The 13,075-nt window shown below is 37.3% G+C and overlaps 1 protein-coding gene across 8 annotated transcripts in view; it reads left to right on the plus strand.

Moving 5' to 3' along the window:
* The window catches only part of GLRA2 (glycine receptor alpha 2), a 119,732-nt gene that overhangs the window by 39,227 nt on the left and 67,430 nt on the right, over window positions 1–13,075 (plus strand). For 7 of the 8 annotated variants that reach the window (XM_077781615.1, XM_077781614.1, XM_031503770.2 and 4 more), the window contains exons 5-7: window positions 4,100–4,182; window positions 5,101–5,238; window positions 7,487–7,701. In XM_077781615.1, the coding sequence (XP_077637741.1) occupies window positions 4,100–4,182; window positions 5,101–5,238; window positions 7,487–7,701 (436 nt within the window). The remainder of the gene's footprint in view (window positions 1–4,099; window positions 4,183–5,100; window positions 5,239–7,486; window positions 7,702–13,075) is intronic. The other variant, XM_031503777.2, reaches the window with a different exon arrangement.

A 13,075-nucleotide genomic window follows, 5' to 3' on the forward strand; every position in this document is an offset into this window, starting at 1 on the left:
TAAGTAATGAAAAGAATACTCTCCTGTCATGATATACCACGTATATATAATCCCCAGGGCCCTTCTCTTGTGGAACCAGTGTCCTCCTCTGGGATGAGATATCACTGAGATCAAGGGAAGTTTTGGGTGTCTTGCAAGACATCAGGGTAAGGAGTGATAGCTTCTTTTAAAGGAGTGGGTTAGAATACAGTTCAGTGGCTGCTGCAGACAAGGCAATATGATACATCTCAGTTAAAATTATATATTCTCCTAAATTTATTAAAAAAAAAATTCCTGGATTATGTAACGTGTAAATGCTGTTGCTGGCCCATCTGGGGCCACGGCAGCTCACACCAGGAGAAAACACTGACATTGCAAAACATGTTCAGGTGTGAAAGATAACCAGCATGAGGGTTTCTGATTAAGCAGTCAGACTATTTATTTTTTCCTATGAGATGCCTTATTTTGACTTCTGTGACAGTGGCGGCAGCCTAGGGGACCTTGCATTCCTGCCTGCAGAAATTGGGGAATGCAGACCTCTGAGTGATGCTCTAAGTGGGTTCCTGGGGTGACCAGACATTAAAGATTTTGAGTGGGGCTGGGAAGAGAGACAGGCCCACAAGCCGAGACTTAGTGATATCTCAGCACTTTATAGTGAAACCAGGGGATGAAAGAGGGGGTTTTGAATGAAATGTTGAATGAAAAAAATCCCAGCAGTGCCTTCTGCACTTTGAAGACATTTAAGGCATCAAGAAGAGGGTTCAAAACATAATACAGAGAATGCTGCCCTGGAGTACTTGGATTATAGCCCTGTCTGTGCTAAAAGTGCTGCTCAGTGACATTATTTATTTATTTATTTATTTATTTATTTATTTATTTATTATTTTTGTCACAGTGGCAGCTAATTGTTCATTCTTTGTTTTCTGGCTCTGATTCTATATTTTGTTATGTTCACACTCTTATTTGCATTATTCCAGGGTTTGATTCTTCCTTGGCTGTGGGTTGAGTGAGGGAGCAGGGAGGGAAAGAAGAGAACAGCTTTTCCTTTACTCTGCGGCAGCTTGCTGTCCCTGGCATGTTGCCTGGTGTGCTGAGGCACTGGAGACGTGACTTTCTCCTTCTCCCTCATGAGCCCTCTCTGCTCAGCTGGAAAATGTAATGTGCTCAGCCCCAGAGCTTTCTGTGAACCAGCTGTGCCACCTGGGTCTGGCTGCCGTGGGGTGGAGGGTGCTCAGGTAATGGAAGACAAAATGTAGTCCCTGGTCATCTTCTTCTCATTTCAGTTTTACAGATGGTTCATAAAGCACTTCCCATCAGTGTTTTATGGTTCTCCACCACCAATCTGTTGTTTATGCATCTCAAATGCCTTGGTGGCAGGATGCCTGGAAAATAAAATAATTGTTCTGTAGCAGTTTGTTCTGTTTTATTAACGATTAAAGTATTCATCAGTGTAATTCCCCATTAAATTTGCTCTTTGCTGCAAACCTCCAGGGGCCCTTAAATTTGCCAAGTGTGAGACATTCATCTTGCTGAAATATTTTCTGTCAATGACACTGTTATCATCAGCAATGTGGGTAGCTATATCTACCTAACACTTTCCATTTATGACCCCATGCCCTTATTAACATAGATACATAAAAGTAGTGACATGGCACTGGGGCTTGGAAACATTTTCAGGCTCATAGCTTTACCGAAAAGGAGTAATCTGGTATAAATTGGCCCACCATGGACTTCAGAGACTCGATTTCAAATTCCAGCTGCTGAACATTTAGTATGTAGTGATCTTGTTGAAAATCAGTGGAATTGTGGATGATACAAGGCTCCAACCACTTGTTTCAACACTTGCATTACTGCTGCTAAAAGGGCTAGAGGCAAAGATGTTAATTCTGGGTGGCTGCTGTGCAGAGGTGAAAAACAGGTAGAGGTAAAACTATAACTATAAACATGATATCTTGAGCTACTCTTATCAACACAGTGAATAGAACTTGTTTTTCATTTTTCAGGGTGAGAAGAGAATAATTAAGTCTTTGTGAAAGACAGCAGTGATTAGGAAGAGAAAGTAGGACATCAGGCTTTGTGTGGACCTACAAAATGAGCCTACAAAATTTTCTTATCTCACCTCCATTGAAAAAAATTATATATCTGCCTTATATCAATGGAGATAGAATATTTTTTCCTTGTGAATCTTGAAAGCTGCAACTGCGTGTATTTGCTTTCTCATAAATTTGATATTAAAATAACAAGGGACCTTCCTGACCATGTATGTAGTCAAACCCCCAAATTACTTGAATTTTTGAGGAGTAGAAAGGGCTGAAGGAGAAAGGAAAACAAGTTAGTGTGCAGTCCACACCTGACAGTCAGTAAAATCCAAAGGATGAATAGTCCATGCCTACTTCAATGAATGAAAATAAATGACGTTTACAAAGGCTACATTTGCATAAAGGCATGTCTGAAAAGAGCTTAAAACATCTAAATCATATTTAGCAAATTACTGAAAAGAAGGGAGCTTGATATAGCCATGTTTCAGGAAAAAGACACAGGCACTGTTTTGTCAATGCTGGGGATTAGCAACTTAATTAGCTCAATCTTTAATGCAGGAAATTACCTAGTGAAAATGAGACTAGTTAACATTTGCAAGGACTTAAAATATTTAAATCAGGAAAGGACAGATTTTCAATAACACTTACACATCTACTAGATAAACATTTTCCTCTAGATGAATTTTTTTTTTTTTTAATACTTCTTCTATTTGATACCAAAGGTTAAATGTGAGTTTATTTCCTATGGAGATGTTGACACTGGGGACTGTTTTTTATCTCACTGCCACATAAATGATCTCTAATTTCCTGATATCGTCATCTCAGTTACCTAAATATAATATTTTTGTCACAGTGATTTTATGGCTAGAAGCCCCAGCCAGGTGGTCTCCAAAATTTCACATGGTGAAAAAATAGACTGAAAGTCCTTGAATCACTTGCATGTGGTAAGAACCACAAAATCATCTTGGGAGACAGAATTTAGTCAAGTATTTCTCTGTAAAGATCACATATATTTGTAGGACAACATAGTTTCAAGGTTATACTTATAAAAAGGTGACCTGTGTGTTCACTGACATAACTAAATAATATTCTCATTATACTGTGTCAATGTTTCAGTGTCCCTTCAAATCAGAGAGTCTTGTTACTGCCCTTCATAATAAATGGGCAAGAGGGGCCTTTTTTTGGATTCTTTGTTTTAGAGTGGAAGTTTTTTTGTGCAGAATGTAATCAGAAATAAAAATGTACTTTAAAAATATTATTAAAGCAAAATCCTAATATTTATACTGTTTATCAAAGCTAGTTTGTAATTAGGCCATCTGAATATCTTGGTTAGCTAAAAATGGCTTCATTTCACACAGAAAAAAAAGAAAAAATAAAACAGAAGAGACAGTCTTGAAATAGATTTCAATCAAATGTTAAAAGATTAAATCAACTAAAAAAAAAAGAGGAAAGAAAGAAACATTAAAAGTATTCCCATTTAAGTAAAGTTATGCTTTATCTGGGACAATAACAACTGAAAAATTAAAAGAGAAATATATTTTGTATGATTATGTTCCTTTAGGCTTACTTTCTTCCATCTGTACTTTTTTAATGCAATGTTATTTTTTTTACTGAATAAAGTTTTTTTCCTTCTTTTAGTGGCTGAGCAGTAAGAATGAAGGCTTGGAAATGGGACTCATTCCAACAGAACAAAAAGCACTCTAAAATAACCCCCATGATTGTTTTTCCCTCTTTTTTTTTTTTGCTTCTCCAAAATAAAACTTAAAACCATGTGTCCCATGACCAGGCATTTCAGCTTTTGTATTATTTGGTTCAGTATTGTACACAAAACATTCACTGGTGCAATAGTGGAGAACATATCTTGCTAACCTGACATTGCCTTCACTGCCTCTGCTCTGCTCAGCCAGGGCAGGCTGTGAGTGCCCACTTTGCTCACACATTTTGTCTCTACAGCTCAAGGGGGAGATGAGCCCAGCCTTTGAGGTGCTAAGATTTGGTCTTGATCCTTTGAACTCTTAAGTATGGGGCTTTAGATGAAACCTGTAGATGTCTAACATGGTTTTTTTCCCCTCTAATTTTAGGCTTACTTTAACCTTGTCCTGTCCCATGGACTTGAAGAATTTTCCTATGGATGTACAGACATGTACAATGCAGCTAGAGAGCTGTGAGTGCCCAGTTGATTTACCTATCAAATAACAAGTTTTTACCCTAATATTCAGTGATCAGGCTGTATTTACATCATTGCATTTGTGTGGTGAGACTCAGTATTCTTGTTTTGTAAAGGAATTATGATTATCACCATAATGTGAGGGTTGCCTATTTCTGTGCTGCTCCTGCTTCCTTATCTTTCTCCCTCCTGGGTCACATCACCTCACCCATCAGAGTTGCATCACTTCCAGGGGCAAATACAGCAACTCTGTGGGAGAAATTACTAAATCTCAGGAAAGTGAGAACAATTATTACACAGCCAGGGATTTGCTATGTCTGATAGAGTAAGGTTCACTTTTGGGAAATGGAAGTGAAGTACCCCATGAGGCAGAGATCCTGTTAGTGATACCTAAACTGGTGTGCTAAACCCAGGCAGGGCGTGGGCTGGGGAACCAGCACACCCCCTCCATGCTGTGTCACTGCCAGCACACACCACAGCTCTGCCTCCTGCTGCCCAGGTAGCAATCAGCCAAAGCCAGGAGTGGCTCAGGCTCTGCCAGGTGCCAGTGGATCGTTCCCAGTATTCAGCAGGTACCAGCCTACCCTGATTTCTTCTTTTTTTTATCTAGGGGAGAAAGGACTTAGCTGTATGGATATGATCTATGGCCTGCCACCTGCCTTTATGCCCAGTTTTTGGTAGGAAACCAGGGCAGTGCTTCAGAATATAACAGTGTTTACTTCTTGCTTTTAATAGAGTAATTGTGTAGTTATAGCAACCTACAACTAAGAGGAATTGTGCTGTTGTTAATTGAACAGTTTGAAAATGTAACTGAGATAACACATATTGCAGTAAAAGACATGCTTTTCAGACATTAGAACATTTGCTCTTTTCTGGTCAGTTGCCATCTAATAAACTTTGATTCCTTTATTACAGTTGGCTACACCATGAATGATCTGATATTTGAGTGGCTAAGTGATGGACCTGTGCAAGTTGCAGAGGGTTTAACCTTGCCACAGTTTATTTTAAAAGAAGATAAAGAACTTGGTTATTGCACAAAACATTACAACACTGGTGAGCATTATTCTATTTTTTTTTTCTATTAATTGTTCCCATGGTATTTATTGTCAATTTGTAATGAAAAAAATAGGGGTAAAATGAAAAAAAAAAATTGAAATTAAAATTTGATTCAGTCATACTTATTTTTCAATCTGAATAGAAAAAAAATTCACTCTGGTATTTTTTGAAAGATTTAATTTCAAAGTTCCCTTTAATTTCATTAAAGTATCCTAATGTCCTTAAAATCATCAAAGTATTTAAAATATTAAAAAACTGATTAAAAAATTAATTGTTTTGGTATCCTTGAAATGAAACATTTTAGCAAACTTACTCTTTTATTAAATATTGATTACTCACTTTTAAAGGTCTGATTTTTCTGAACCTAGTTAATTTCTGCAGCATATCAAATTGCTAATAAGGAAAAATATTAAATTTTCACCAGCTTTTGTATGTAGTCTAATTTATGAGATGTAGCATGTACAAAGACAATGTTTTCATTGCTGATTTGAATAGTATAGAGACATGGAACATTGGGAAATTGCTTGTTTAATACTCTTAAGTTTTTTTATTTTACTTGCTCTTTAGGAGTTTATAATGCTGTGTTTTCTATCTTTAGCTTTACAGAGAAGAGGAAACTGTTAAAATTTTGATTTAGATGCTTGGACTTTATTTAATGGGGACAGCATTTAGAGAACAGTTTTCTGGGTGCTTTCTGGGATTAAATATAATCCCTCTCATCTAAAATAGCTTTTTCATAATTTCAGCATAAGATCTGATCTGGTTGCATCAAATACATTTGTTTCAGTCTATGAAATAATACAATGTGAAATGTTCTGTCTCCGCCAAAAATAATGTCACATTTATTTCTTATGAAAATTGTTGGGCTTAACTTTTTATAAATGCAGCCTCTCATTTTGGAGCCTAAATTACCAAGGAAGGAAAACTTTGTGATTGGCACACCCACTGCTGCCTTGTCTGTAGTTTGCTCCTTCAGGTTTAGTGCGAAATTAAAATGTGGATAAAACTTATTACTCAGCCTTCTCCTAAACTCACTGTCCAGGCTGTGCCACAGAAGTCTGGAGAGCCTCTGGCAGATGGTGCTGCTCATGCCATTGCTGCCAGAGGTGGCCACCACACCCCTTCCCAGTCCCCTTCTGTGTGGGCAGACTGGTCAGGAACAGCCTCTGCCCAGGTCTTGGGGTCTGCTTTTCAAGTCACAGCTCCCTCATAGAACTTCTGGGATATCAGAGGATACTATTCAGTCTCCACTCCTTTCTTTGTCAAACAGCCTCTGCACTCCCCTTTGTCTGACTTTTGCACCCACCATTCAGCATTGTAGACCGCCAGAAAAATATAGGGACATCACAAAAAGGAGAAAATAATCTATTTTCCCCTGAAAGGGTGAACAAGGAAAAAAACATTATTACATTAGTTCATTTTCCAACCAACACAAAATGGTTTGAAACCATTAGCATGACACTTTAGGAATGAGAGTCTGCCTGGAGTGAGATCCCTCACAGAACCTAACCCAGAGTAATTTTGAGAGCAGCACAGAGTGATAGCATTAGGAGCTGATGAGCTGTTGCAGCTCAGGACTCTGCATCTCCTGCTGCACAACTACTTCCACTGCCAGGACACCCAAAACCTCTGTCCCCCAGGACTGCTGTGCAGCAGCTATCACTTGTTTGAAGAATCTCTTACCTCCCATGAGAGATTGGTTTAGGTTTCCTGGAGTCAGACTTTTAACAAAATTCAAAGTAGACTTTGAGTTTATTCTGTGAGATGATTCTTTGACTTGATGCTGTGAGACATAATCCACAGACAGAGGCAAATGACGTTAGCAGAATGAGGAGTGTGGTCTACCCTAGGACTAAGAGTAGTAGTTTACAATATTTCTGTTCAAACACGGTTGCTTAATATCATGCCTCAAATTGGTCAAAATGCTGTCCCCTTTTAATACTTAACATTATATTTGACTAAAGTAAAAGCTCATTGAATTTTGAGAAAAGAAACATTATGTTACATTTTCTGGAGGTGAAACAATTGTGCTAATATTCATTTTCTCAGTTAATATGAAGAACTGGGCACAGTATTCTTCAGTGGTCCCATGCTGCTCCCAGGCTAGTATGCAACAAGTGGCTGACTCATGTTTGTGTATCAGGAGCTGCTTACAGCATTAGGTTAGGAAACGCATCTAACTTATGTTCAGAAAACAAGATAAAAATGTGCAAAAAGCATTTATGAAAGTAATTTCATGTTCTAGGAAAGTTTACATGCATTGAAGTCAAGTTTCATTTGGAGCGTCAGATGGGATACTATTTAATCCAGATGTACATTCCTAGCCTGCTGATTGTCATTTTATCCTGGGTTTCTTTCTGGATCAACATGGATGCTGCTCCAGCCAGAGTTGCACTGGGTATCACTACAGTTTTGACAATGACCACGCAAAGCTCAGGATCAAGAGCTTCCCTCCCAAAAGTAAGGAAATAATTTTGTACTATGAATTTTCTCTTAATAGGGAATGTTTGTGCTACCCTTTTAAATTTCAGGAATATCTGTGTAAATATGCATCTGATAAGGATACGTGAGAAAGTGGCAACAGAGTGATGTTAAATTTTCAATACCCTTCCTTGCATTTGAATTAAGGAATGTTTCTTCTGTTTTGGTGGATGGCTGAATGGTGCAGCAGTATGAATTTTTAATTTCTAGTTTTTTATCATTTTAGTTTCTACTAGTTTTGACACTTATTTCTGAGTGTTTAGAAACCAGATTTTCTGAGATATTTAGATACCTTACTGGATTTCTTTCAGACTGGGGACTTTAAAAACACTGGACTGTTAGACTCTCATATATCTTGATGTTTCTAGATATGGCACTTAGTCCAATGAATATATAAATCTATGCCCCAGAAGTGTATATATATAAATACATGTTTGTAACATATATGCAACTAAAAGATTTCTTTGGTGAACCTCTTTAGTGTGGAACTGCTGGTGTGTTTGTTTCACAGCAGAATTTGTCCATATTCCATTCATTCAAGTGTCAGCTGAAGACCTTCATCCTATTTATGCACAAAAATATCCTCTCATTCAAATTTTGTGGTCTCTTTAATCCTAGCCAGATGCTGCAGATGAATTTACAGATTACAGATTGGATTCTCTGTTTCGTCAGGCTGACAGCTCTTTTTAGCATAGGCATAGCTCAAATGCTTCTGATAACAGCATTCCCAACCGAATTTTATGTGCAAGCTCAGGTTTTATACAACTTTCTGGAAGGGAGTTCAGAGGTAGTAAAGTTTGCAGTAGTCTAAGGAGTTACGAGATACACTCCCTGAAGAGTTATTTTCCAGCAGTCCAGCACCAAAGGGACTGGGGTCATCGTATTAATGAAAAGCACAAATTCAGAGTGTTTGTGCAGATCATGATGCATTCATGGAAAGGAAGCTCTGTATTGTGGTGCTCCACTCAATATCACATTTGGTCTTCCAAATATACAAGCTGTTCAAGTGGAGGGAAACTTCAAAAATATAGGGCAACTCCAAAAAGTGCATGGATTGTCTTACTCCTCTGCTAGTAACAAGAAAGTATCACCTAAAAATCTGGTGAGTACATTTAGTTTAGCTTCCCTTATTCACTTAGAGAGATGCATAATTTTACATTCAAACTGAAAGCCTCTCATATATTAACTCAGAATTTCAATCTGAAAATTTATTAAACATTTCTTCAGACAATTCAGTCCATATTACAAGTGAATGTTCTGAAAATAATTTCTGAAAAGATAATCTTGGCAAGAAGCGTACAGGCTCTTCAAACAGCAATTTTGGAGTCTCTGAAGACTGTGTCTAGATAGCACAGCATGAATCTATTTGAAATATTCCAAGTTTCTTATAAATTATCTGGCTTGAGAAGTATGGATAATAGAATGACTGTAGTGGAGATTCCTACCCACATTTCCTACTGGGCAAACAAACCCTGACAAAAGGCTCTGCAGTGTTAGAGTGCCCCAAATGCTTTAGAAGGTGTTTTCATCATAGGCCTTTGATCCAACTGAAATGATTTCCCTTTTGCATTCTGTTTTGCTTGAGTAGAAAAGTGTTTGCTAAGTGGAAAATGGGAAGGTGTAAAATATGTTGACCGTGATATGTTGATTATCAGAAAGGTTCTACTCCAGATTAAATAAATTTATCTCATCAGCTGTCAGAGAACAGTGGTGCTCTGCCCTTACTCCATCTTCTCCTATTCTGATGTATTCCTTTGCCAGAAAACAGGCACTCAGAAAAGTATCTCACCAGAAAGCCCAGTACAACTCATTTCAGTCAGGCTGTTACATTTTTTTCTGTTTAATTCAGCTGAGCTCTATTTTATAGCTTTGATTTCTATATGTTAGTTAATCCTTGTGGGGGCTTTTGAAGGTGTATCACTTGGTTTAAAAATGTGGTTCTAAGTAAATGCCAGCATTCCAGATAGCTGACTCCCACCTTAGATGATTCAGGTGCTTGGAGAAACATGGGCACCATTCAGGTTCTGAATCACCACTACCTGATTCCTTATACATAAAAGCAAGATTTTCATGCTACAGCTCTTCCAGGCATTTAGTTATTTTAAATCTGTAACTTAATACGAAAATTGTATTTATTAATAAAATATGTCCAGATGAAATGCATTTAGAAATAAAAATATTAAAATAATTGAATCAAACCAGTATCAGATCTGAAGCCTCAAAATCCCTGTTTAAAAGTAATGGTTTTCTAAGCCCTGTCTACATATTGCCAAGACAGAGGAAGTTAGGCTGCCAATGAAACATCCATTTAAAAGTTGCTCCTAGCATGAATGTCTAGCAGAATAAGATATTTCAGGAGGGTTATTTTTGCAAGAATATGAAAAACACAGATGCAACTTTGCTTTGTGAAAGCAGCCTAGGATTGAATACAATATAATTTCCCCATCCTTCTTTGTGTCCTGTTCTTATTAATATAGATTTATGCAATTTAACTTTAATTTACCCAGTTTCATGCCAAGAGTTTCTTTCCATTCTTCTCTATTTTAATAGTGCTTTACCACAGAAAACAACAAAGTATCATAACTCACCAACTTTAAGGGAATAATTTCTTTACCTAGGAAAGACCAAGAAAAATTGTGATAAGATTCCTTAGGGATTTTTTGTCTGTTTCCAAGTCACTATCTAAATGACTGAAATGTTATTGTTTAGAAGCAATTACCTATGTATTGTTCTCAACCCTGGTGTGAGATAACACAACAATGTTCTGTTTGCTTAAAATCGCTCCTTTCCATATTAATAATTAACATTCATTTCTATACACTGATTTCATAATAGTAGGTCATGGCCACACAGACATTAGGCACTCAGCTGTTGAAAATTAAACATAAGATTTGGATTGCTGAAAAGAAAATAAAGGAAAATGAAAGGAAATGAAAGAATGAAATTAATTCAATCAGAAGGTCATATTTGCTGCATATAAGAGAATTATCTAGAATGTACTCTTCTAAATGAAATATTCTTTGGTAAATTTTGTAGTATTTCTGCAGAAATTACTATATTTGGAGTATTTTGTAATGCTATCTATGAATATGGGGTGAAATTCCAAGAAATATTCACCATGGAAGCAATATCTTTTAAAGTGATGAAATTATTTTGTATATGTTACAGAGAACTTGTGAGGACCAGAATTGCCCTAGCTGGCTGTGTTAGAGTGTGGTAAAAAGCTCATCCAGAAAGCTGGTGTGGAATTCCTTACTTCCAGTTTGACTAATCCATCTCTGGAATGCCCTGGAATGGTGATCCAAAATAGCAGGATTCCTATGATCAGGTCCTCTTCCCACATGTTCATGTCTATAAGTCTTATCCACATCTGATACTCTTATGTCTGAATTCCCTGGTCACATCATCACTTTCCACTTAGAAACTCCATCTGGGTAATGTGTGTGCACCCAGCTGGTCTTGCTGATCAGCCAGCTGAGCAGAAATCCTGGGTGCCAGCTGGGCAATCACTGTGACCACACAGCCACAGGGAGATCCCTGGGTGACCCTGAGCCTCCTGCGTGAGTCCTGTGCACGAGCCAGGGACATCCCTTGCGCCTGGGCTGTGCTGGGCTCTACCTCTGCAGGGAAGAGGCACCATGTATCCATCAAAAGAGGGACTGAGGACTGTCTGGGCACCACAAGGGACACAAGACACCTGTCTTGCAGTCTCAGATGTGTGTAAGCTGGGGGAGTAAAGAGGGAGGAATTCAAGGTCCAGTAGTGCAGAATTGTTAAGAAGTGTTACAAAACAGTTCTTTTCTTCAGAGCCTTGAAGCACCATTTTCTTCCTATTCTTTTTACTTGTAAATGGCTCTCCTGTTGAATCAACAGACTAAAAAGTCTGAAAGGATTTTCAAAAGAGGCATTTGAAAGAATAATGAGTTCTCTGCTGTGCTAGTTGTGTATTTTTCAGACTGTTTTTTTCTTAAAACACTTACATAAACCAAACCTTAGCAACAACAGTCCAAGAAAATGAGTTACTTTTAATGCCATAAAGCAAAACATTTCAGGATATTTTAAGATATTATGGCAACTGTATTTTACACAGTTGCATAGCATTCATTTTGTGTTACTTTAATACACAGTGCTTAATGAATGCATTTTCTGTCCCCAAGGAACAATCTGTGCAGAAAAAAGTCTCATTCAAAGCTCACCAAAACTTCTGGGCATCCTTTCATTCACTTCATTTTGCTTTAAAGCTCTCTCTATATTAGCAAATACAATGAAAGCATAGGTACAGAGACTTGCAAAACCAAAGCCAAAGAAGTCTAACCCCTTTGGCAGTAAATGACTGTTTTTATGTGTCATCAGCTATCCCCCAGATATTTGGAGACTTTTACAGATTCTTTGACTTCTGGCAGGACAGTCTCCTTTTTTTGAATGTCAGAAGCTATCAAGTAAAGACGATACAGGAATACGGCAATTTTGATTTTTTTTAAAATTAAGGTTAAAATGATACCATAATAAGAGAAAAAAAAAAAAAAAAGAAATGAGGGACAATATCAATAAGGACAAATGAAAAATGCTATTATCAGGGATGATTTTGTTCTGTGTACATTTGTTTTCATAGGAAGTAGAGCACCAAAGGTGATTGCTTACTCTTTCATTAACAAAGCACAGAGATGATACATTCTGGTACAGCATTATGGTAAAAAAGCAATAACAAAGTAACTTGGAATGGATGCAATTTTTTGACAAATTACTTTTAGTCCAGTCTCGGGATCTGAAGAGGAAATATGGAAGTGATATGGCAATTATGAGATTTGTTAATTGGCACTTGGAGTATGTGGGTGTCAGCATTTTACACACTGCTTAAGTGATTAAGACAACCCTATTGCTACAGGCTGTTTACAAATTCCTCTTGGAGAGCTAATGGCCCTAAACCTTGGTACTTTAATATGTCTGGTCTACATCACATATTTATGTATCCTGACAGCATTACTGTAAACCAATTTCCAGTTTTAAAAAATTTGTTCAGGACCCTTGAGTATTTTATTGGTTGTCAGTTTTCTAAAAAAGTGAAAGAGGGTATCCTGTGCAAACTCTTGGGCAGTCAGGCTGCATTGTCAGGTAGCCAAGAGGAGTTACTCTTCAGTCATTTGTCCACACAAAAATGTTTTATGACTCACTAGTTTTGTTAATTTCCAGCATTCTTATATAACTTTATTTTCTGTTCACATTGTAGTTTCAACATACAACATTTACTCCTTCTTTTACTAATATTAAAAGATCTTGAAACCTACTTTAACTCTTTTTTGGGGGGAGGAGTGGGGTTTGACAAAGTTAGGTACAACTAATTTTTGTATTGAGA

The sequence above is a fragment of the Lonchura striata genome, chromosome 2 (genome assembly GCF_046129695.1).
Source record: "Lonchura striata isolate bLonStr1 chromosome 2, bLonStr1.mat, whole genome shotgun sequence".
NCBI lineage: Eukaryota > Metazoa > Chordata > Aves > Passeriformes > Estrildidae > Lonchura > Lonchura striata.